Raw genomic sequence first — 27328 nt, forward strand, 5'->3', positions numbered from 1 at the left:
AGTCTGAGTGTAAAAACGGCCAGAATAATAGATAGCAACAAGCTAAATAGGCGCTTTATTGGAAAATCTATAGGCTTTTAGAAGCCAAAAGACCTTGATATGTGGGCACATTTTTTCAACCAATTACTTTCCTAGTTTCAGAATGAGGACTAATTACAGTGGGAAATAGCCCCCCCCCCACGCAAAAAATAAATAAATAAAAAATCAGCAACATACATGTAGCATTGATAACTGTGAATACAAAAAACTCCCCAGTTACACATAATAAACCCCACTGCCTCTTACTACTCTACTGCCACCCTATGGACAAATCGGAGAATTCACGGCTCACGTTGATAAGAAAGCAGGAATTTATTATGAAGTACTGCCCAATTGTTTAAGACTTTATTCATTCCTTTACACTTCAAGATGTTGGCTGAAAATAAATCCTATCTGAATTTTTCATGCCTCCAAAAATGACACTTGAAAATAGAGTGCAGATATGTATGAGTGTTGGTCAGAAATGGTCACGGCTGACCTTGATGTGACTTTCAAAGTCCTCGGTGTGAAACATGATAGTAACGGTAATATGCTGGATTGGACTACTGAGCTATGACAAGTCTTTATTCGAAAATCTGAAAACTAAAACAATAGAGAGGCAAAGTGGAACGTCACTTCCTGCTTCAGCACTGTACCAGAGATTTTCACCCGCCATTTATTTTTCCCATAGACATTTCGTAAAATGCGTATAAAAATAGTTGTATTTTTTGTTCAAAGAAAAACGGTTCAGATATATTTAGAAACAGGGGAGATCGCATAACATTTCACTCGGACCAAAACGTAAAAAAAAAAAGCAGGTTTAAAGAAAATACTTTTTAAAGTTTTGTTCCGAGTGAAATGTTCTATGGTCTCTCCCGATTCTAAATATAGCTGAACCGTTTGGTTTGACCAAGTAAAACTATTTTTATAGGCATTTTAACGAAATGCCTATGGGAAAATAAATTGCGGAAGAAAATCTCTGGTACAGTGCTGAAGCAGGAAGTGACGTTCACTTTGCCTCTCTATTATGTCGCCAAAGTCACGGGAATAATCGATTCACTTCTGCGGGTGATTAAACAGCGGTGGTACACCTGTTAATATGGCCTGCACAGACATGATGTTTCGGCCGATGAGTTCATACTGGCAAAGAAATAGCTTATTATGATGCAGCTAAATATGATATATAGCTGAGAGTCACAGCGCTCAGTTCTTCCCATTTTCAGTTGCCATCGTCAAGAAAGGCAGCGGACGCCCCCGAGTCATTGCGGAATGCCTTCCAGCGTGTGTGAATCTGAGTAGAGTGTGTGAGGGGAGAGCTGCTCCATCGGGTTCTGCTGTGTGTGGGTGGACACGATCAGCGGAAGGCTGTGGATGACCACGCCCTGACCGCCCAGCGTGATGTTCGGCACCAGCAAACTGCTGCCGTCACAGGGTAGTAAGGCACTGTCCTCGGCCGTGACCGACCCCGCCCGGGTTGTCCCCGCGGCGGCCACCACCAGGGGGCCGCCGTTCCCTTCGGTCACCACCGTCACCTCGGTGCCGCCCTCCTGGATCAGGGCGTTGAGGCCCTCCAGGTCGGAGCAGGCGGTGATGAAGGTCTGCGTGCCTCGGCTGGAGTTGTGCGACGACGCGATGGCCGTCTGGAGCAGCGCCTGGTGCAGCGCGTTGCTGCTGCCGTCGTCGAGCTGCGTCAGGAGGACCGTCTGGGGCTCCAGGGTGCCCTCTGCGCTCTGGGCCGACCCGAGAGGATGGTGCATCGGCGCCAGCAGGTTGACCTGCTGGATCATGGAGTTGACCACCATCTCCTGGCTGTCCGGGCTCAGGAGGACCATGTTGGCCTTGTGTTGATGATGGACGTCCATTCCGGCCTGCATTAAGGAGCCCTCCTGACCTAGCGGGTGGGACACGATGATCTTGAGCTGCGCGCTGCTGTAAGGAGCCAGCAGGTCCGAATGGACCGGGACGACTTCGAGCTGGGCGTTGTTGCACTGCGTGGGCGTGGCGGGTCCCAAGTTGATGGTACCGGGCTGGGCGGAGAGCTGGAACTGCAATGTGTTCTGACTGTCTCGATGTTGCTTCCTGTGGCTGCGCAGAGAGTCTTCCCTCACGAAGGAGGCGTCGCACGCGTCGCAGCGGAAGGCTCGCGCCGCGTCCAGCTTGGCCCGATAGCGCGAGCCGGCGGGTTTGGGAGAGTCCCCGCCCCCTCCGCCCTTTCCCGCGCCTCGGACACCCTTCCCGCCGACGCCGTTCTCGGGCTTGTCGGAGTGGCACTTCTTCTTGTGGATGACGAGGTTGCTGCGCTGCTTGGAGGAGAAGCTGCAGAAGTCACACTTGAAGGGCCGCTCCTCGGAGTGGATCCTCTCGTGGACTTTGAGCGCCCCCTTGCTGGAGCACGAGTAGGTGCACTTGGCACACTGAATGGGCTGCGTGGGCTGGTGCTCCCGGGTGTGTTGCCGCAGAGTCGTTTTATTGCCGCACTGGAAGTCACACTGCAGGCAGTGGAAGGAGTTGTCCGTGCCGTGCTTGATCTGGATGTGAGATTTCAGGTTACCTTTCATGGCACAGCGGTAGTCGCAGAAGTCGCACTTGTAGGGCTTCTCGCCGGAGTGGATGCGCACGTGCCTCTTCAGGTCCGAGTTGATCTTGAACTTTGCGTCACATTGTTGGCACTGGAAAGGTGCGTCCCCTAGGGGGGGGGGGGGGGGGGGGGGGGCGAAAAACAGTCAAATAAATGATGGATTTTCAATGCAATCTACAGATCAGCCACAGTCTTTTCAGTCATTTCAGACGACCTACCAGTGTGAGAGCGGAGGTGCACGGTGAGCTGGCTGGAGTTGCGGCTGGCGTACGGACAGATCTGGCACTTGAAGGGCCGCTCGTCGTAGTGGATGCGGAGGTGCTTCTTCAGGCTGCTGCTGTCGGCCGCGGCGTACGAACAGTGCTTACACTTGTGCGGCTTCTCGCCCGTGTGCGAGCGGCTGTGCATGTTGAGCTTGTCGCGCCTGCTGAAGCGCTTGTGGCACAGCTCGCATTCAAACGGCTTCTCGCCTGGACAGAGAAAAACAACAACGCGCGCGTCAACATCGGATCGGGAAGCGGAACCCGGGGGGGTAGAGAAAATGCACCTGGAAGGCATTGACCTACCAGTGTGGGTTTTGAGATGCCGCTCCATGTCCTTTTGGCCATACTGCGTCTTAAAAGTGCAACCTGGAGATCAGGAGAAAACTGTGTTTTTAACAAGGTGTGGCGAAGCCTCTGTAACTTGTGCGAAAGGTAATGCAAAGAGCCTCCCAAATAAATACAACATGATGGTCTGGAAGGAAGTACAGTTCTCCCTGCTCGCCAGCTGAACAGGAAGGAATGTGTTACAGTCATAAACAGAAAGAGGCACCGACCTGAGAAACAGCAGCTGTGCCTCTTTGAAGTCAGGGCAGGTTTTAATTTCTTGGAAGGTGTTTTCTGTGCTTTGGTCAGGATCTTTTTGACACCTCGCATGACGCAGGTCTGGTAGGTCTCCTCGAAAACAAACTCTGCCCCGGAGTCTGAGCGGTAAGAGAATGGGAGGGTTTTGACTGCAGGCCGCTCTCTCTCTGTCCTCTCATATGATGAAAGGGTCACATATAGATGTGTGCTCGACTTGACTAAGGAAATGATCAGATGATGTGTTTGTAGGCGTATTCGTGAAAGAGAGAAATTGAAGCATAGCATCGCCTGTTACCTGTGAGCGTGGGTGTCGCAGTGGCGGCTGACATGTCAGAGGCGGGTACTATGGAACAGCCATTTTGCTTGTGGGTGAGAAAGACTTCAAAGTTATTGTACTGCTGTTTGCAGAAACCACATATATGGATATCTGGGCTAACTTCCACCACCACAGTGTGTCCTGCAGCATAGTAGGGAGGGAGAGAGAGAGAGAGAGAGAGAGAGAGCACAAGAAACCATGTTTTGAAAATGAACATCTATGGTGTATTTAATGTAAGTTTACATGCATGAAGTGACACAAATGATGGTCAGTAGACTTGATAGATTTGATCAAAGTGAGCTATAAACCGGATTATGCTCTTCAGGACAATATGATTGCAATAACAACACGGGTGATAAATACTGAGATGTCGAGGAATGTACCTTGGTCCTAATAGTGTCAGGGCTAACAGTGAAGTGTTTACCTTACCTTCGGCGCTGTATGTTGCCATTTTGCACGTTTGTTTTGGTAGAGATCAACTCATTTTCTGGCTCTCCAAAGCCTAAACGACAGCCGTCATGGTGTGAACCATAGCGGCTCGACTCAACACGAAGCCAGCACAATTATCACACATTTTCGCGAGGTGAGATGATGAGCGGTGCAGACAGACACCGACAGCATTAATTTACTTATCTGACAACATTGTTGCAGGGTTTTACGACAAGGTACCGAAGGTTTGCGGCAGTGGGCTAAAAGAGAGCGGACGTCATATGATGCGTTCAGGTACTGTCGGATTGAAAACTGCAGAGAGCATGCCTGACGTCTACAATTTATGTTTTCGTCTATTACGTTGTTATTTTGTAAATACTACGTCGTGTTGTTACATGTTTGAACCTGTGCTCACAATAAAAAAAGATATCAGTCAGTTTCTGCTTTTGGAGAATAAATACATCAAAACAGATCAAGATTAAGTCATATATACGAGCACCTGAAGGCAGCAACGCCACCCTTGTTCTTCAAAACACTGTATAAAAAGCGAGGTGAGTAACGTTATTCAGCCTGTACGGTAGGGTTTTGCACACATTTTAACATTATATGTCGTTGTCGTTTTTGTCTTTTCGCAAAATGAACAAAATGCTGACTTCGAGGACGACGTTTCTCTTCGCGTCCAAAAGGCCCAAACACAAGTTCATAACCTACTATGGACATTTACTGCCCTCTATCGACCGGTGGAAGTCATTTGACTTTACTACAGAACAGTAGAGCCTGGTGACGCGAGGTTAACAGAACAGAGGTAGAAGCCTGTTGTGCTGTGTATTTAATAGCATAATTAGCATTCATTGTTGTCCACGACGAGCTTACAAATAAAGACGGGAGTTTTCCCCGTCCTGTACCGTAACCTTAACAGCAGGTGGTCACAGCTTCTGCAGCTTTGTCGCGTGAAAGGTAAGCTTCCAGATTAAAACATGTTCACTTGTTGTAGTAGGACGAGGACACTTCAATATAAAGTTATGTAGTCCACCATCTTTCAAGTGAAGGCAATTTACTGGGTTGTGAATGCTTCTTCTTCTTTTCTTTTTTTTTATGCCAGAAGAACAGTCGTGCTACTGTGAATAAGCCATGAAAGTGAGTGACACACAGCTCCATTCCCACTGGCAGGTCCTTAACTGCCTGATTGCCACTGTGAAGCTCAGGAATTTCCTTACGTTGACTTTCCCGCATGGCAAAGGCACAGCACTGATTCCCTCCCTGCTGAACCAGCACATCCTGGAGAGACAGACAGGAGACACACACACACACTACACACACACACACACACACACACACACACACACACACACACACTACACACACACACACACACACACACACACACACACACACACACACACACACACACACACACACACACACACTACAGGGTATTTCATGGCCTGCTTCTACACACATGCAGCTGACTAGTTCAATACGACTGTCTTTAAATATGACTCTGTCACGTTTGTCCCCATGAGAGGAACGTGGTCATTTTTTTTTAGATGAATGACAACTGTTCATGTTATATTAATAAGGACGTAGTACTGATTTAACCAGTGCTTCATGGTAAGAAGAGGGGGGGGGGAAGAAGACATTTCACATGGTTGAAATTTGATGACACGGTTCAGAGGAAGAAAGAAATGAAAAAGGGAGATAATGAAATAAATAATTAAAACGGCTTGACCGAAGAGCGTGCAAATCATATGCACATAAATCCCCCACAAACTCGTGTAGTTAAATGCACATCAAAAGAGCACATTTACATGTGACAGACAAATGACTCAGAGATGGAGCTAATTAAAGAAAGACTTATTTCATCCCTCCCAGCGGTGGAGAAACGAACGGGGCCAGTACGTTCACTACTTTGATCTCTAGACTTCACTTTCACAATCACGCTGGTGAATTATAAATCTTATTTTTTTTCCCCTTCTCCATCTTTTTCCAATGAATCCAGCAGGACACTTGCAGACGCAGCCTCGGCCCTGCTCTGCACTCTGCAGCGAGGACGTGTCTGTCGTGATGATTGAACGGTTTGGAAACATCATTACAATTCTTTCCAATAATAACAAATCTGACTTGTACTAGTATTAGCTACATGGAAACGAATACATAGCCTTATTCACCTTATGTAGCCCCGCCCACTTGACCCAGTTGTGTTATGACTTCCTGTTCAAAACACCATCTGTTTTACCTGCTCACTAGTACTGTACTGTCACAGGAAGTGTAAACACAATAGGAAGTAACTGGCTGACCCCTGTGTTGGAACATAAGGTGAATATACACAAGAGGTCAAAAGTTCGGACACGCCTGATTGAATGTACTATGTTTTTTGTTGTTTTTTCTTAAAGCCATTTGGACGTAAAGGGTTATGCTTAAATATTTGGAATGTGTTTCTTAGACTTAATATAAATTGTGAAGTTGATGCCTCTGCAGGAACTTCTTCCCAAAGCCTTTGCCTTCCCATCAAAGCAACTTTGAAGAATCTAAAATATGATCGTTTTGATTTGTTTAATACTTTTTGGCTCACTGCATAATTCCATGTCTTTTTTCATAGTTTATTGTAAAATGTGAAAAATAGTAAAAGAAAAACTTCTCATTGGTAGTGTATATAATGACGTGATATATAAGTCTAATAAATACAGTATCAATGTGAGTCTTTTTTAGCACTTCCGCTGCTGTCTCCTTTACGATGCGCTCATTCCCACTGATGTGCACATCGGAAACAGGAGAAAATATCAGTTGGCCGTGTCCAGCTGTGCCAGTTCTAATTTGTCGACGCCCCCCTTCTCCATTCATGGGCGACACCCCCGGTATTCACTGAGTGATGTAATGTCCCTCTTTTCCCCCCTGCGAGAGACAAGGGCAACAATAGGGGGGGGAGCGCGCCTCTGTCACATTATTTTCCCCCACCGAGGCACGCCAGCTGCTTACAGTTGCTTAATGGCCACGAGCTGTCACAAGGCATCACATGCCGCTGCCACACAGGAGCGGCAGATGCTTTAATTGCACGATGACTTGTAGGTTGTCACCAGCAATTATAGCGAGCGTCCACCTGAGGGCAGCCAAGGAACACCGTTTACTCACTTCAGCGTTGAGAGAGAGAGAGAGAGAGAGCAGCCTCAGAAGAAGGTCTGCTAACAGATAAACCTGATCTCCGATTGTGTGTCCAGGCTATAGGGGGGGGTGTGTGCCGAGGCTCCCTTTAGCTTTTAGCTTGGAAAAGAGCTGGGTTAGCGTTGTCAAGACAGCAGCGAATGCAGGACCCCCCCCCCCCCAAAAAAAAAAAATCATATTTAGACATAAAATATTTACCTAGATTTGTCACCTCGGGGGCCCCGGCTGCTCGCTGTGCTGCGGCGGGGTCGTGTTGTGCGGAGTTTTGACTCATTTTTAGCTCATTACTAATTCATGTCATCTCTTTTTCTTTCGATTCAGGGGAGGCTCGTTTGCTGCCCCGTTTTGCCGCCGGACCTACGATGATGCTCGTCAGGAGGAGGTGAAATGAGACGGTGAGTTCAAAGCCGCAGCGTAAACTGTGCTTCTTCCTGCCTGCCATCGGCTCAAGTGCGCGGATGCTTTGTTACATATACACAACACACACGGCGATGATGACAAAACACCGACGTAACGTGCATTAAAGGCCCTTAATCTATAGTGTGGCAGTGCTGGAATTCTAATCGGGGCAAAGCAACACGGCGATATTCCAAACAAGACACAGCGACCTTCTGTTTGCATCGTGTCAAATCGAATGGGTAAAAAGATGTCCCCCGGATTGCGATGTTTGTTTTGAGCCACAAGACAAATTATACACACATGTATGAATTCCTTTGGTCAACAGCTGCCATCGCAGCATCAAGATAGAACAGAGCCAAAGTCTGGGAACCATCAGATGCCTCGCAACACTCCACTTTATCATACAAGAAAAAAGACAGTGTACACAAGCACACGGGCTGCACGCGTGCACGCACACACACACACACGTCACGCACGGACACACACACACACACGTCACGCACGCACGCGCGCACACACACACACACAAAAGGCACACATGCTCACACACACAAATCAGCACTATGCTCTTTGTATCTGCCAACTGATGCAGATGATACGGCTGCAGATGAGGGCGAGCCAGCCAGAGAGACGAGAGGGTCCATGTGCCTTCATATAGAGACAATAGCAGGCCGGAGCCTTAGAAGAGACGAGAGGGTCCATGTGCCTTCATATAGAGACAATAGCAGGCCGGAGCCTTAGAAGGACAGTTGGAAACGTTCGGAAAAGTTCTCTCACAAAAACGAGCTGACGTGGAAATTGAGGCAAAAAAAACAAACAAAAAACTGTAACCTTTTTAGTGTGTTTTCTATGAAATAGAATAGGTTTTTGTCCTTATTAGTGGAGCTATCACCACTATAACACAGCGTACACACAAGTGTTGATGATGCTGCGGGTATATAAAATGCTAATGCTATATAGGGGAAGACAAATGCTCTGACTCCAGTTTCAGTCTTATTTTAAAAGCACACGCGTGAGGTGAGTGTAAACTGAAGTGCCAGCCGGCTCTGGAAGGGGAGGCGTCTTGTACTTTGGTGTCGTGTCAGTAGGGGGTGTCCAAAATCAGGCTAGCGAGAACGAGACCCTGGGCTTGTTTGAACCAGCTTACAAGGCACTGCTCCAGTTTGGAAGCAGCTGACATTTTGGAACCAGCGGGTCAGCAGAAACGCTGAAGCCACGGAGATGAATCAAATCCACTCACGCTTTTTTGATCGCACAAGACAAACGCGTGCAATTTATTTGTTAGCTCCTTTTTCCCTTTCCTCCCATAGTGAGTCCTAATTATGAACTGACCCTTAACGATGTGATCGCACCACGTGTCTCTGTCCTCCTCCCACGTAGAATACAGGAAGAAAAGTGGAGTGAAGATTGTAGTCGAGACAGATCTAGAGCTCAACCAAAACAAAAGGTGTGTGTGCGCGCGCGTGTGTGTGTGTGTGTGGGTGTGTGGTCGGTCGCGCGCGCACGTGCAAGCATGTGTGTGTGAAATTGTCAATGATGTCATGATATGAATCTTGATAGTTAGACAGATAACAACGGGGCTGGCTGCTCATTCACGCCCTGCACGTACATGCGTACGCACACACGCACACACGCACACACACACACACACACACGCACACACACGCACACACACGCACACACACACGCACGCGCACACACACACACACACACACACACGCACACACACACACACACACACACACATGCCCGTGCGCGCGCAGCAGCATCCTCATCGTCACAAGAGGGAGCAACGGCTCATAATTGGACGGAGGTGTCTGTAGATAATGAAGCCAGACCTCACACCTGCCAAACCTGGGGGATTTAAACTTGACTGGCCACTTAAATCTCCCCTCACTCTGTGGGTCTGGAGAGGGCAAGAGAGAGTGAGTCAGGAACTAATGGAGAAAAAAGCACCGGCTACAGGGAGGAACCCTGTCAGCATGAGTGTAGTAGTGCGGACACCCCCCCCCCCCCCCCCCCACTCCTCACCAGTGTTGGGCAAGTTACTTTATACTACATATTACTAGTTACTTTAATTTGAAAGTAATACGTTACTTTGCGATATTACTGTCTGTGTTAGAGTAATTTGTAACTTATTATTACACTACTTTTGCATTACTTTCACCAAAACAACAGCAGTAGCAGAATGACATCGCCGCCCCGGAACCATCCCGGAGAATAATTTAAACCGTCTTGAAGTCAGTGTAAACAATCCAAAATTCTAAATCTTATCCTTTTCCTTTGTTATTGTCATCTATAGTGGTTATTTGCGTAAAAACACACAATTTGATTAGGAAATGATTCTATCTTTATTTAAATATGTGCTTTGATAATAAAAAAAAGTAACTAAATTTGTAACTTGGGTTACTTGACAAAGTAATTGGGATACTATTACTGAAATCCTATTGGTATAATAAGTTATATTACTGAGTTACCGCTAAAAGTAATATAGTACATGTAATATGTTACTTTTGTAATGAGTTACTCCCAACACTGCTCCCCGCACACACCCCACCCCACCTCACCCACCCCACAGCTAACTCCCCCCCTCCACACACACACACACACCCACAGAGCTCGGTGCGTTCAGCACCCACCTCACTTCACTCCACTTCACTGTAACTCCTCTGGTGTCAAGGATTTCAGACGGAGACGAGGAAATGCTGCGGCAGCGATTTTGTTTCAAACTCTCCAAACACACTCGCTCCTCTCCCGGGTTGTCTTTGGTGACAGCGTTGTGTGTGTGCGGGAGGCAGGCGCATTGTGCCAGCTCTTAGCGCCGTGTCATTCCAGGCGCTGAAAGGGAAATCAGATCGACGACGCCTCCGCCGGCGGGGGAAAGACTTCTCTATAGGAAGTTTACCTGACAGTCATCAGTGAAGGCGTGACACCGCATCACTACCAGCTAGCAAAAAGCTACACCAATTAGGGACTTTAGTGTACCTGGGCGAAAGCTTAACTATTTATGAGTGACAAAACGCAGCTCCACCAGGAGAAATTTGTTGAGTCTTTTTGCCATGACTTGATGTACGTTTTGATCCATAAATGAGGCTTGAAGATCATGTCTGAAATCACTCTTCTGTCTAGGGCGGCATTCTGGGTATGATTCTGTTCTATTCCATTCTATTCCATTCTATTCTATTCTATTCTATTCTATTCTTTTTTTTGGTCATTTACTTTTTATTGTTTTCTTTCAAAGAACACAGATAGACAATTTGAACATAATGTGCCAATCAGATACAAAACACACACTTGAAAAGAAAAAAATAAATCAACAAAAACATAATCCATCTCACAAGTAAACAGCAAAATCTACATATACTGTACCTGTATATACATAGCCAACATACGCACCCACATACAGACCCATATATATATATATATATATTTTTGTGTGTGTGCGTGCGTGCGCACATACCTACACACTTAATATCCACCTACATACCCACACCTACCTGTGCATGTCCATGTATATGTACACATTTACTATATCATGTCGTAATGATTATATATCTGGAGGAAAGGAAAGCGATCCTAGATTGGAAAATAAGCCCTTACCGTAAGTTTATTCCCGATATATAAAATCAGGCCTTATAATTGACACACAGGCGAGCCATTTTGACCAGTTGTTTTCATCAAAGATATCAATTTGAGTTCTTAAGGTCCTTACACATCAAGAGTGATGCGAATATACGGCACGAAATTGCGATGCGAGTTTTGACCCACCTGTCAATCACAGCCACAGATGTGTACACGTCGGAAGCGAATTTCTGAAAAATTGACCGCAGTTCGAAAAAATAAACACCGCAATAACGCTCGGCGAAACTTCGCCATTGGTATGCACGGTTGCATTGACTGATATAGGTTCGGAAAATATTATTGACGTGCGAATTAATCGCACGAAAAAACGCTCCCGATGTGTAAGGACCTTTAGTCTAAATGTTATTCTCTCCATTGTGTATATCGTGTAAACTAAGTCGATCCCATTCAGTTATGGTTGGTATGTCTTTCTATTCTATTCTATTCTATTCTATTCTATTCTATTCTATTCTATAAATACACAGAGCAGGCAGTGAGAGACAGCAGTGGGATATCACTTGTGTATTTTTGTTAGCTTGTCATGATGTCAGCCATGTGGATTTTCACATACTGCACTTGGTTGTCTCTGCTGTCAAAAGACTGTAATGGTAAATGGTAAAGAATCAATAACTTTGTAATGCTAACACGCAGCACAAATAGAGACTGGTAACAGTAGGTATTAGTCGGAGCTATCGGTATCCAGAAGGCCCCCCGTGTGTATCTATCATATTTTATTCTACTTTATTTTATTTTCTCCTCTGCAAATACCTGACAAAGGAGGATAAATACGCACCTTGTCAAAATGTGACGTTTTTGCGTGGAGGTTGCTTTGTGCCTCTTGTCACTCACTCCCACCTGAAGCCTGCGTGGAGTCCCGATGCTGCTGATGCTTTGACTTTAGGGCTGAAGCAAGGTTACCTGCAGAAGAACCTCAATCACACGTCTCAAATCCTGAAGATCAACTGATGGAGATTTTACATTCAGATGTGTACCAGGCTAGAGGAGCACCCAGGCGTCACTCAGAGAAGTTGTTAGTCCCGGTGGGAAACTGCATACGATGCATACAAGGTGGCAGATTTATAACCACATAATGACAGAACTGCAAAATATTCCGTAATATGACTCGGGTTAGAAAACATCCTTATTTGTTTTGGGCTTCTCTGTCAGGGTTTTTCTGCTCTCAGAATGGGCCTTTGGGGGCTGACTGTCATGTGCAGCGGAGTAGCCTGCCTTTGACTTTTGGCTTAGTGTGTTCACCTTAGAGACTTAACAGGAAGTGTAAACACAGTCGGAAATTCTGATTGTGTTTACACACTTCCTGTGACTCATGAACCTAGTCTGACTCATAATGTGAGTCAAACTAGATTTGGACCAGGTGAGTCAGACTAGTTTGAGCAGGTAAAACAGCCGGTGTTTTGAACAGGAGGTTGTGACACAATGGGTCAAGTGGGCGGGGCTACATAAGGTGATCAGCATTTTGGTAAACAAACGGCGTCACTGGGTGGAAACGGGTAACTTTATAATGGGGCCCTTATGGAGCCAGCCTTGAGTGTCTCACTCTAGCCGGCTGTGCTGTTTACTAAATTCAATCAATCAATCAATCAATCAATCAATCAATCAATCAATCAATCAATCAATCAATCAATCAATATCCTTTATTTAACCAGGTAAAAGTCTCATTGAGATTAAAAATCTCTTTTCCAAGAGCGACCTGGCCAAGAGAGCAGTGTAAAATCTTGTTAGAACAAAACACAAGCAATACAAACAGAGAAGTACATAATCACACAAGGAAGAACATACTACCCAGTTAATATGTAAAATAATGTCACAGACAAAAATACAGTTATTCATATAGGTACAATCAACAATTTCACTAAGAATTTAGGGGCAGTTACATTGATCTAGAGTACTAATTTCTCAATCCTTTAAGACTGTCTTAAATTCCCCCAAAGTAATCAGCTCGGATAATTTCATGTCCTTCTGTACATTCACTTCATTTTAAAAACTTTGACAGTTCACACAACTTTAATGCGACATGCATACAGAATATTATACATCAGACTCTTGAGCTACTTCTGCTCTCACTCAATGTCAAAATATAAGCGATGTGATGTCTAGTTTTTTAGATATTAACGTTTGTTTGGCACAACTCGTACTAGTTAACTAACTTAACTGCCGCGGGGGTTCCGCATTTTTGGGTGGTTGTGACGTGACGCTGACTCATCCTATAGTGTTAGTCAGGGTTCCTGAACACAAATATATCAGTCATTGTCAGAAATGATGGCGCAATGTGTTTTCACAGCAGCCCAAGGTTCACACACTCATTTCTTCATACAAATGTGAGACTTTAACTTTGAAATTCTCTAAATTGATACAGTCAAAATGCTAGATTATGAGTTAATATGCAGTCAGGGCTGTCCTGAACTCAAATATATCAGGCCTTTGTGGCCTAAAACCTAAAACCTCTTTGGGGGGGCGCCAAAAATCCCTCTATGTTCGACATCGAACTAGCCAGAAAACACAACTTCCTGTTTCTCTTTCCAATGTCTAGACCAGGTGGAGGGGCAGATTAGGCCAGGTGGCTCACATGGCCTGTGTGACACACTAGGGGGGGGGGAACCTTGCAATCAACAGCAACCCCCAAAAAAACTACAATGATGGATGGTGTCACTTTTCCACCCAGTGTTAGTGCTCTAAGTGCTGAGAGCATAGCGAGGCGATATCTCACCTCATCCTCCCCAACTGTGATAGATTATAGATAGCCAAAGAGCTGTGTGAGCAAAGCCAGGAGGTTTTTGGGAAACAACTGCGCTGTAATCGTAGACCCCCCCCCAGAGATCATCATCATCGTCCCGTCGTTTACCAGCTTCACCTGCCACACAAAGACACTCTTAGACCCGTTGGACGACATTTTGCTAATGTGGATCTTCTTTCCAAACCTGCGATGATAAGCAAACGCCGAGATGAAATCACACGGAAACCCAAAGCTTATCAAGATGAAACTGTGCAATAATACCAAGAATTATCCATCACCATCCATCATGTATTTGTTTGCAAGGAAAACCGATTACATGGATCTTAATTGAAATATTATTTTACCTTCATTTGAATTATTTATGGGCCCTCGCCGACTAGATTCATACCTCAGAGAAAAACACGAACACATTATGTGATGCAAGAGAATGTGTGTGTGTGTGTGTGTGTGTTTGTGAGCATCTCTCATATATTATTCAAAGTGTAGAGTCAGAATGGTTCTTATGTAGCCATATGAAGCATATCAAAGGGCTCCTGTCTTTGATACAATTTACTTGAATTCCACCGGCCAGAGCAGAGCTGTCCATTGGCTTATACTATTGCTAATGAGATCGAGGGGGGAGGAGGGTTGGTGGGGGTGGGATTGAGAGTGGTGGGGCTGGCTGTCATCTGCTAGGTGATGGTTTTAAGACTAAGCAGTGATACTTCATTAATTAACCTTCACATTCTATGTAGATCTGCTCATCAAGATGCAGTTAATTAAAGAAAGGTCATTCCAAGGGCTGCCTGGAAGCAGCATTATTACAATGGAGGGGTGGCACTGCTTTGAGCGAGATAACACGGGTGGGGGGGGGGGGGGGGGAGGGAGGGAGGGGGGGAGATCACAGTCACTGCTGAAATGTCTGGCAGACCACTCGCCAACAACGCCACTTTCTGAACTCCTATCTTCGGACCACCTTAGCTCAGCAGCCAGAAGAATGTTTGGTATTTACCGATGTTGATCTGATCGGTATAAAAACAAGTTTCTATGATACTGTAATAGGGCCGTGAATCTTCACTGGCCTCACGATTCGATTACGATTCATCTGTCAACGATTCGATTAGATTCCACGATGCATCTCGATACAGCTCAAAGTATCGCAGCTCCAAGTATCAAATCCTCAATTTTCTATATTATTACTGCACATGGCTACTTTTTCCTCAATTAATACAAGCAGTCAGATAAATATCAAGTCCCTTTTTTACTTAGAAAGTGCTTTAAAATCTGAGTGTCAACAGAAATTTAAACATAAACGATTCAACGATTCATCTGTCTTCGATTCGATTCACACGTCCGCATCGCGATGCATCGATTATACGATTCATTTTGACACCCCTATACTGTCATCGCATTTTGTACATCCTGAAAAACACTGAGTTTGAAAAAGTAACGCCTTTCTCTATTTCCAGAACATGTGTAAAAGCCCCATAAATAAATCATAGATTTAGATATATCATAGATATTGTTTCCTCTCAATATGAATATTTTGGCCGATACAGAGAACCGATATTAACATTGCTGTTATTAGCAGGGTAAAGCTAGCAACAATTTTAGCCAGCAACAATTTTTATTTTTGTGTTAGGTTGTTTCAGGTTTATTTAGGGTTAGGGATAGGTTTAGGGTTAGGGTTTAGGGTTAAAATCGCTAAACTGGAAGTCAACTTGTGGGAGATTGTTGCTCAGTTCAGGGAGATGCTGTTATCGGACCGATACGATATATAAAAAAAAAATCACTAACATCGGCTGATACCGATATGATTGCAGAGATATCGTGCATCCCTAGCAGTTTGGTGTTTCTTACCATTTCTTACTTTTTTATTTCATTTTTTTTTAGATCATAGGATACTGTCAAAAAGCTCTAATGGAGAAAGCCTTAGTAAAATATTCATTACACTCAAATTGACAGCATCTATCTTTTAGCATCTTCGTTTTTCTCCACTACTCTTTACAAGCCTGTGTCTTCTTCCCTGCCAATTTCTCCTGGTGAACTCCGCTCTCCACCGTCGCTCGCTGTCCAAAGAAATGCCATCCTGAGTCAATAAAAAAGGGCAAGAAACTCAACAGGACATGAAATAGTGATGCTTGATCTTTTAAGTGAAATCCACTTCGAGGTAGTGACTTATTCATTGTGATTTCTTCCTATCTATCTATAGGTCTGTTCATACACTGCAGCTTTGTTTTGAAATGTGTCAATGAGATGCTGTATTTTGCCATAAAAAGAGCAGTATTTTAAAATGTCAATGAGGGGGCGTCTGGGTGGTGTGGCGCAGAGACCCGGGTTCAAACTCCGGCAGCGGTACTTCCGGCTTGGTCAGATGTTCCTACAGACACAATAGATAGCCGCAGGAATGAGTCCGGAGGGGTGCAGTGGTAAGCGCTGTCGCCTCACAGCTCGAAGGTCCTGGGTTCGATTCCCACCTGGGACGCTGTGAGTGCTGAAGGAATGCGTGCCCCTTCTGCATGTCCTCGAGTGCCGACCGCCCGGGTGGGGTCGTCAAAAGGGCCTTTCTGTGTGGAGTTTGCATGTTCTCCCCGTGCCTCCTGGGGGTTTCCTTCATATAGGAACCCCCTTCACCAAAACATGCAATATCCTGGTTGCTAATGTGGTTCCTCCTCTGGTCGTTAAGGGCGCCTGTTCAGAGGGAGGGGAACTGGTTGGAATAGCGTGAACCTCCCATGTGCTATGTCCTACCGGTGAAGCTTCCTCTGTCAGGTGAAAGGAAGCGGCTGGCTAACTGCCCATGTCTCGGAGGAAGCATGGAGCCAGTTTCGGCTCTCCCCAGATCGGCAGAGGGTGGAGTAGCAACCAGGATAAATAAATTAAATTAGCACTAATGGGGGATAAAAATGGGATAAAAAAATCGGGGGAAAAAAAAGATAAAAAAAAAAGGAATGAGTCCGGAAAACATCGATGCTAACACTCCTGGTTCTTCACTGTTTTTGCCTATGGGATTTTTTTATGGGTTTTTGGCGCGATGCTTCAAATGAGGTCTGTGCTTAACGCAAGCTTATTCAAACGCGAACCAGTGTTCAGCAGGATAATCTTCACACATTTTATGAGTTTTTAAGCTTTTACGTGCCGTTAAAGGGCGGCTAGCTAGCAAACGGCTAAATGAGACTACACTGTTGTGTCGACGGGGATATTATACGTCAATAACGTCATCACTTCAAAGGATGAACACGGAAATTCTCTTTCCCTCACCTGGTTCAGCCCGGGGTAATCAGTGCACAGCAGCGCACACATCAACAACACTCCAGGTTGAGTGGTGACGTGACGTGGAAGCCTATGCGACACTGTGCGTAGTTCTGGATTAGCTTAGCACGAGCTTTTTACTTCTACGTCATCCCTGCACTAGCGCCTCCTCTGGTCGGTCGGGGGACACCTGTTCGGAGGAGAGGGGACCTGCAGGGGGGAATGGCGTGATCCTCCCACATGCTATGTCCTGACGGCGAAGCTCCTCGCTGTCAGGGTGAAAACAAGTGGCTGGTGACTGCACATGTATCGGAGGAAGCAGATCGGCAGAGGGGGTGGAGCAACGGCCAGGACAGCAGGGGGAATTGGCCGAGTACAATTGGGGGAGGGGCTCTTATCAATCAGGAAGTGGTTGTTTTTCTGCAGGCTTGCATAATTTGATATGAGGACAGGGGCACACATGCTTATCATGAAATAACATCTTGTGAAATTGCCTTTCGGCCAATCACGTCGTAGTGCAGTGGGAGCTTACCTGTTTTACAAATAGGTTTTCCCATCATGCTTTTGGTTTATTTATTTATTTATTTTAATAATGGTGCCCTCCCTTAGTTTCAGTGCTGTCTTGTTTGGGACCTTGGTGGTGTCAGTATTTTATTTCTTTATTTATTCTGTTACACTACACTACACACTGCGAGATTGCAGTGAGACACCACCAGTATAGCCTCCCCTGTGTCCACTCAGCCCTCCTCCTCCATACTATACAGACATCCCCGGGTGTCTTTTAAGCATCGCTTCCACCCCGGCAGCAGCAGCAGCACTGTAGTAGAGACAAACGACAATACGGTACGGTAAGTGTGTGTACGTGAGTGTGTGCGTGTGCGTGCGTGCGTCCAAGTGTGTGTGTGTGTGTGTACATATACCCCCCCCCCCCCCCCCCCCCCCCCCCCCGCCCCTTCAGTTACGATACAGTAACTGCTGACCCCGGACACAGTGCCATTACTACGAGGCTGCTGGGCTCCCCAGGCAGCAGCAGCAGCAGCAGCAGCAGCAGCGGAGGCAGGCTAGCCGCGCTGGTTGCTAGGTGGTGGAGAGACATTACCGCCGGCCCCCTGCAATAATTTATCGTGCGAGCGCGGCGAGGCCGTCATGTCGCCCCTGACAGAGAGCTGCAGCGCTTTATCAGCCTGCCTGTAAATCAGCCATGTGTGGCTGCAGACGGCAACATTGTTTGATCTCTTTCAGACACTCTAATAATCTGCTCCCCTCTGATTGATACCTCTGCACAACAAAGCACATTACAGACACCCAGCAAACCACAGCACACAGCCGCCATCAGTGTGTACGTGTGTGTGTACGTGCGTGTGTATACTGCAAATGTGTGTGTGTGGGTAGTGGGTGTGTGTGTGTCTTGTGGTCATCAGTATTGCCACTGGCCTGGGGAGGGAGAGGGAGAGGGGAGGGAGGGGATGAATGAGTCTTCTGCAGAGACACACAGGGTCATTTGGAGTCTCTAAACCAATGACAGGCTAACGGGTTCACAAAACGATCACTGGTGGAGGGGCGGGGCCGGGGGGAGGTAGAGGAGAGGAGGAGGGGGGGAGGGGGGGCAAGCAGGAAATACACCAAACAGACAGAGGAGAGCTGCTGCTGAGGCACTTACTGCTTTGTTAAATGGAGGCTGGTTTTTTGTAAATGTAGACCATTTAAAGGGGGCCTATGGCGTTTCCACCGCTAATGTGGAGATATGTCTACCTGAGCGAGACCAGGGACATAGTGACACTATACATGTAGACATATTTTGTAGGCATTATATTGCTTATTCATTTCCTGACTTTTATACCAACAAATATGTCATCTCTTTATCCTAAAGCCAGAGCAATTTTTTCATCCTTTTCCCCAAAACAGCACTATTCTGTTATGAACATTTTTTATTACTAGGCATCTTGCGCGCTGCTCGCCCGCAGCTTGTCGAGCCGGCCCTGCAGCTCGCATACCCAGCTCGGCTGCTGCGTGGCCTTGCCTGCCCTATTGCCGTGTGGCAATCAGTCTCTCTCCCTCTCCTCATGTCTCTCGTGAGCCTCAGACTGATGACATCACTGATGACATCATCAATGATCAGTGATTACATCACTGATGATGTCATCAGTGACGTCATCACTGAACTATAGCCTCAGCCTTAGGGCAATCAGCCTTAGGGCAATCAGCCTTAGGGCAATTAATCTGCCCTAATTAAAGAATCCGGCTCCGTCAGGTCACCCACATGGGTGCTCTTTGCACCCCCTGAAAGTTTCATCCCGATCGCACATAAAGCGGCATAGCTGTGGCCGCCGGCCGGACAAAATTCTTGAAACAGACAGACAAACAGAGTCCACATTGCCAAATTTATAGATATATAGTTACATTACATCATTTGGCAGACGCTTTTTTCACTGTTCTATTTACAATAGGACCATATTTTGTAAAAGATGTCGTCCTGCTTTAACAAATATAGCAAATGTAACTGCTCAGCTTGACTGCCGATTTCTTTTATTCCATTCATGGCCTTCTATCAAATCAAAGTGAAATGCATCCTTCCAAATTGCCTCCTTCCACCTGCTTGCTTGATCTGGCTCGTATACAAAGGAGAGGAGAGCAACGTGGCGTTCCAACAATACCTCGAGCGTTTGTGCCGCTCAGCTTCAGAATGTCATTGCTTTGAGTGTGACAGTAAAACATAACTCCACCTTTTTCCCTCCCGTTACATCGGGACATGCCTTCCCAATTATTCAGCTCCAAATTCAATAGCAATTTTCTGCTCAATGAAATAGTGCTTTCAATCTGTAGAGTGATGTCACTTTGGAGGAGAGATTTTCAAAAACGCCATGTCTGTCTGTGAGTGAATAGATGGACGCGGGAGGATTCATTTTTGCTTGGAGGAAATGATACTTGTCTGCTCAAGCTTGTCATTTATTGATGGAGAGCGAATACCTCTTCAGATGCTATAGAATCTATATGTAATGATTTATTATAGTGTTTTGGCCGTGCTCCCCCCCCCCCCCTCCCCCGCCGCCCGGTCATGAAATCCCTATTAAATATGTCTAATTTTTACGCTCTCAGTCAGAATTCATGGGAATTGCTGCTGAGAGAGGATGCTTATACCAGATGCATAACCTTATGATTGCGTTTGGTCAGATGGACCGGCCGTTTTGCCTCGGCGCAGCATTAAAAAGTAGCATTGAACAATAAAAAAAAAAAAAAAAAAAAAAAATGCAATTATAAGTGTGTTTGTGTGTAATGTATCAGGAGCCCATCATCCAGGGCCCCGTAATGAATGCAATGCAACGTGCGATCACTGAGCCGTGTGTGTGTGTGTGTGTGTGTGTGTGTGTGTGTGTGTGTGTGTGTGTGTGTGTGTGTGTGTGTGTGTGTGTGTGTGTGCCTGTGCGTGTATGTTTCTGTGTGTGTGTGTGTGTGTGTGTGTGCGCGCATGTGTGTGTGTGTGTGTGTGTGTGCGCGCGCGCGCCCCTGCGCTCAATGCATCTCTGAGAATAAACAGGCCAATGGAAATGGTTCTCATTAGTGTTGTTTTCATATTAAGTCCCTCAGACAAGGTTGACAAACCCTGGGCTCCCTGTGCCCGGGCTCCTCCGGGACCATCGCTTCAATACGACGAGGGCAAACAACAGCACAACCATACCAACGCCATTACCACCTCCTATAGTTACTTATCCCCTCCCCTCTCCCTTCCCTCCCTGCGGAGCGCCTGTGTCTACAACACAGACCGGAGGAGGAAAAACGCATTACGATCTTCCAGCCAGCCAGCCACCATAGAAGAGAAAGACTCCTTGCTTTGCTTTTGCATTTATCACCGGCCCGCTAAGAGGGGCAAAATGTCTGTTCTGCATCTCCGTGCGATTAGGATTGGAGAGGGATGTTTGTTGTAGTGGTGTGAGATGGAAGTTATTTGTCCCCCCCGGAGACGATGCACTCACTACGAGGCTGTTTAGCACGGAGGGAACAGGTGCGCCGGGCTTCTTCTGGCTCTTACACCATGTGCTCCAGTTGTTTCATCTGCACCTGTTTCCCCCCAAGTCCCGATATCTGATGATCAAAACACTTTATTAAGCGTAACAGGAGGGACGGTGTCAGGTTTGTAGTCGTCGGGGATCCGAAAGCGGAACACGCCAAGCAGAGGGCAGGGGGGGGGGGGTAAAAAGTTCAAGTTTTTTTTTTTTTACGGAGCCGAAGACCAAATCAAGCCAGGCGACAGACAGTACAGGAAGAGTGAGCTCAGACAGAATCCAGTAGGCAGGAGAAAAGGTGGGACGAACTGGCAAAGACTGACTGACAGCGCCATCTAGCGGACAATAAGTGGAGACAGGTGTGCTTTGACGCGATAAGGTCCGCCTGCACCTGTAGCACCTCAGGCCACGCCCACCTCATGTCACGCCCCTTTTCTTTTCAGATGACGACCGACGTGCCCCCTTAAGCTAAGCTAAGCTAAGAAAGCTAAGCTAGCCTCTTCCAGGAGTCTTTTTCAGGCATACCTTTTATTGTATTTGAATATGTATTGTAAGTGCATTGTAATTTTAGCAAGGGTAATCTTGCATCTCTCCCGTGAAAAAAAGTCCTGTAAAAGAAATACATACACCATGCTGGCAGCTAAGCTAACATTAGCTTACTGTTGTCGCAAGACTTGATGCTGCATCTAAGCTAGCTAACGTTAAACAGCAGCAATAAATAACTTTTACTTTTTAAATGTTTTGATAGTGCTTATTTGTACAATAACATAATACGTTAAACTTGAGCTGCACTGAGCTGTAATTACCTACCTGCTTCTTCTGCTGCTGCGCCATTACTCATATGCGTCTTCTTCTCGAATGAACTTTGACCTAGATCCAATAGCGACGTCTGACCTAAGGGTTTAACTGGATGCTCACGCCAGACGCCACCCCCCTCGTGCGGCACCCCCTGGTGTACAGGCTGCAGCCGGACCCTTCTCGGCAGACGGTGCAGAGGAGGCGGAGACAAGGTGGGACAGGTAAGACCCGGGAAACAGGTAACCAATCAGTGGAGCTGAAGCAGCAGGGGTTGTTGGATGTATGGGAACTGGACACAGACACACAGAGCCGAAAACAAGGCCAGCAAAAAGGCAAACACAAAATGAACTGAATATGCAAACAAAAGAGAAAATCAATGGATCTCGGCTGGATTCCTGACAGATGGACAGAGTGTTCATATGTATGTTAGACTATCTCTGGCTCTAAATGTAGCTGTTAACAGTCATATATATCAGCGTGAACCAATTAAAAGAGACCATAGAGGTCACATGGATTGACAGAGAAAATATGTCTCATTAAGTAATCATCTGTTTCTGTTTCTCCATGCTATACTGCCCATTGATGTTAACAGGGATTTCATGAAAGCCTCGTGTTAAAGGAACACTCCGCCCATTTTCAACCAGCTTTGTATCATTAGAACATCAGTAGTATATCAGAAAACTGTAAACTGTTTTGAAGTCTGTCATTTAATTTGACAGATATTGAGAGTTAAAGTGTGGACCAGTGACATCACTGGTCCACACTAACTCAAATTAATAACTCATTAACTCACATCAACTCTCAATAACTGTCAAACTAGATGAATGATGAATAGTTTGACAGTTATTGAGAGTTGATTTCAGTTAATGAGTTATTAATTTGAGTTAGTGTGGACCAGTGATGTCACTGGTCCACACTTTAACTCTCAATAACTCTCAAATTAAATGACAGACTTCAAAACCGTTTACAGTTTTCTGATATACTACTGATGTTCTAATGATACAAAGCTGGTTGAAAATGGGCGGAGTGTTCCTTTAAGAATTGATGTGAAATGAGGATGATGTCATAAAATGCATATAATGAAAAGTGAGATAAATATGTTTCCCCAATACAAATGATTGATTATGTGGAGGAGATGCGACTTGAGTTAAATTCTCAACACATGAAGACATTTTCTACTAGATTTTCTTATCTAGCATGAGGAAAACCTCGCGCCACTAACCTTAACCAAAATAGTTGGCGAAACTTTCCAACTGTCAGCTGACCTGAAAATGGTGTGTTCAATTCACATTCACACTTTGCACAGGGAAGCGGTGTATATTCCCGGGCAGCAGCAGAACTGGGTAGAGCGCCACCTACCTACAGAAACTCAAACTGCATCAACAGAAAATGCAAGGAGAGAGATGTCACAGTAATGGGCAAGTTTTGATTGACAGATCATCTCTGGGAAGTGCAGGGGGGGAAACACACCCACCACAGCAATAAGCTTATAGTGTAACAATGATGTGGTCAAAAACAAAACAAAAGCAGAATCTACTGATTTAATCATCGCCACCAGTCGCTGATGTATGAATCCAATGATTTGAGCCCCTCATCACGGCAGCACACGGGTCACTCTGAATGTGCGATCTCTATGTATCTTCTCCATGTGTCTCCTGGCACGGCCGAGCACATCTCCATTCACTTCCTCTTCCCTCCGACACAGAGGAAGGAGCTCCTTGGCCCACCTGAGCTGTGATTTGGCAGGGCACCTCACACTCTGCTGCAGGCTACTGTAAATATCACCTTTCTTCTTATCTCCAGGACCTGCTTTTCCAGTAAATAGAGGAACGTGTCATTCGATCTCCAGCGTGTCGGCCCGGGCCATTTGGCTTTCAGAGGACATTGTAGGTGACATGACTTAGTGGCCCCAGCATGAACATATAGATTAATAAGTAATGGTGATATAAAGATGATATTTGCACTCAGATATCTTAGATTAATGCTTCTGATCACGGTGGAACCTGTAATACAAAACGAGTGCCATGCAGCAGGAAGCGATGGCACTCAAAGTAGCACTTTAGATGATTTTTAGCACGGTTCAGTTTCTGGAGTGCCTTACATCGTTAATTCAAACAAAACTGGGACACGGTTGCTGTTTGTACTTTACTATAACCAGTTTTGCTGGCCTTACATCTATCAAGGGAGCATGTGGGCAATGTTTGTTCTCTGTTTGTTTGATGATGACTGATGATGTCATAGGAGGCATTGTGACATCACTGATGACGTCATCAGTGATGTCACTATGACATCATCAGTGGGACAAAAATGATGATGATGTCATCAGTGATGTCAGAAGACGCACTGATGATGTCATCAGTGATGTCATAAGACTGATGATGTCATCAGTGATGTCATCAATCAATCAATCAATCAGTTTAATACATGTCCCAGAAGGGCACTTTGGTTCACATCAGACAGTAGTGGATAATTACAACATCATTACTAGTTTGAGATTAGTAATAACGGCACACTTCAGAATTGAGATACATTATTACTAGTTTTAAAGTAATAAAGGCACACTTCAATATTATACAATACATAAACATTTGTTGCATTATGTACAGATTCCAAAGGACCATCTGCTGCCCCCATAAGAGCAAATCATCTTATGACATCACTGATGATGTCATAGGTACTGATGTAAAATTAAGGGGCACGCGCACACGCACACACACACACACACACACCTGCGCACATCTATAAACTTAAAAGGGCCACACGCACACACACACACACACACACCCGCATGCGCCAATAGAGCAGCCGAGGCCACGCATGAGGGCGAGTCCGTGCAGCGGGCGAGCCTAGGAATCGAGTGCCTAGTTTCTCATAATGCAAAATGGGGAATGATGAAAGCTGATGAATGAAGGTTGTATGATTGGGGGAGTTAACATACAGCTAGCTCATGATTCCATATATAACAAAAGGTGATGATTCCAACTAGCTTTGCACGTTACAATTTATAGACAATATGAGTAATATTGAGCAGCTCGTCCCACACTCTGAAATGAAACGGTGTGTTGTCCTCCTCTGTAATACTGTTGCGGGTCCCCCCGGCATTTCCTGATTTGTTGCAGTGTTTGTTCTCTCTTTCACACTTTAATATCGTGCTATTGCTTCAATTTGAGCAGCGGGATAAAGTTCTATTTCATTTTGTGGGATTAACTTACCGGTGTAGCGACACGTCTCAAGGTATTTGTTGTGTTTTGTTTTATCTATGAATTATTTAGAAGCTTTCGAAAAAGAGAGAAACGGGTTAGTCGACTGTACGGTCCTGTCTCTCTCTCTCTCTCTCAGCAATCTCAGTCAAGATGTTTAATTTGGTCCTGCTAGCGTGGGATAGCGCCTCGTCGTTGCGACTGGGATTTAAGGTGTCGGCGCGCGCCGGCTGTGTAATTTCCCTGAAGCAGGAGGACTATGTTGAATTGGAGCATAATGATAACGCAGGAACTGAACACATTTGAAGCAAAGGAAAATATGAACTGGTGATTTGCTGCGTGTGCTTCAAGTTGTCACAGATTTTAGCGTTAATGTGACGCACGTGCAAAAAAAAAAGAAGAAGAAAAGATACAATGTTACCGTTATTAGGAAATATAAAAGTATCAACTCATTCGTCGCGGGCTGAACGAGTCTGTATCAATGCTATATAAGCATCCCTCACGGGTCATTTCTCATCATTTACCCAACATACATAAAGTTCACTAGGTCTCCTAATGAAGGATTCCCTGTTTTTCTTTACGGCACATAAGACTTTTTAAAAAATGGTAATGGACTCCCAACAAGCACACCTGAGCAAGGATGAAAGTGCCCTAATTCCTGCTCAAAAGGTCACCGAGATGAGTTATAGTGGTATAAGCACCTGAAAGCTATTCCCTTGTTAGATTTGACAAAGGGAGGCTGCCATTTTCCCCCTTTAAAAATAGTGTTGGGTAATAAATGATCATTTGTGGAATGTGGTTTGCTACCGGCGCTGACTTTTTCCCTCTGACATAACTTTACTGCTGGCTGATTTACATCCGGAAACGTTGTCCCCAAAATGTTCAAAACGAGCATTTTATTCATGATCGGCGAGGCAGACGGCAGTCACACACACATACACACACACACACACACACACACACACACACACGCACGAGCGCTCGTTACGCTTCTTAGGGGGAAACGGCTAATTAGTTGGCCGTGAAAAATGCGGGCGTGCCTTTCTTCCCTTCTTTACGATCATCCCCATATTTGACTGGACGACAACACTGTGGGGGCTGCTGCTGCTGTAATAACAGATATGCAGTTCTATCGCCCCAGAATCAGCACAATAGGACATATCTGCGCACGGCCCCACGCTTTTAGCTCGCTACGTCATCGTCGTCATCGCCGGTTACCACGTGCGCGCGCCGCGCCGCCATCAATTCTGGGCCATGTCGCTCGGTCTTCTGGGTAAACCGCGGTGTCGGCTACGTGGCGCCGGTTTTGCGCCGCTGTGTGCCTGTGTGTGCGCCCCCGCCCGCGGCATATGTGAGAGTCCTTCTCAGGGTCCCTGAAAGGTGCCGGTGGTGTGGACGCGGGGCGGTGGAGCACGGATCACAGTGACAGTTTCAGGTGGAGGAGTCTATTAATAGTTTACCTCTCAGCCAAAAGCTTTTCATCATTTTCTTTTTTTTTTTCGGTGTCCGAAGGGGGCTGCCTGCTTTCAAAAAGCAGCGGGTGAAGTTATGCATCTCAATCCAGGCCTTCATATTTCATAGCCGCCCAGGATTATAAATAAAAGGACAGACATTGACCCGGGCTATTAGTTACCTGGGCTGGATGGTGCTTTGTCTTCTGTCAGGTTCTCCTTCAGAAAAGCAACGGGATTACAATCAAAGTCTGTGGGATACGATATGAGATAATATGAGATATGACCTGCGGGCGCCTGCAAGTGGGGAGGAGGGAGGAGAGAGGGTGGAGAGGAACAACGAAAGGTGAGCGCAAACAAAAAGCAATCAGTCAAACTCAGGCGAGAGAGAGGGAACATCCGAAATGGACCAAGGTGGGGGAATCTGACAGTGGGGTCAAGCTATGCGTCAGTCCAGAGCAATAGACTCTTTTCACAGGGGCCATTTTGGGTCGAAAAGGCAGAATAAACACAGGTGCAAGCAAAAC

At 45.8% G+C, this 27328-nt stretch overlaps 1 protein-coding gene across 1 annotated transcript; it reads right to left on the minus strand.

Annotated features, from left to right (window-relative positions):
* Window positions 1-993: 993 nt before the first annotated feature.
* Window positions 994-4311, minus strand: zfp64 (zinc finger protein 64 homolog (mouse)). The gene is made up of 6 exons (XM_083656616.1): window positions 4187-4311; window positions 3737-3898; window positions 3414-3560; window positions 3163-3225; window positions 2815-3066; window positions 994-2704 (listed from the first exon to the last, which is right to left on the minus strand). Exons 1-6 carry the CDS (start codon window positions 4206-4208, stop codon window positions 1278-1280), a joined length of 2073 nt encoding a protein of 690 aa, XP_083512742.1. The 5' UTR covers window positions 4209-4311; the 3' UTR covers window positions 994-1277.
* Window positions 4312-27328: the final 23017 nt, after the last annotated feature.

This window comes from Poromitra crassiceps, assembly GCF_964638095.1.
Source record: "Poromitra crassiceps genome assembly, chromosome: 20".
Classification (NCBI taxonomy): domain Eukaryota; kingdom Metazoa; phylum Chordata; class Actinopteri; order Beryciformes; family Melamphaidae; genus Poromitra; species Poromitra crassiceps.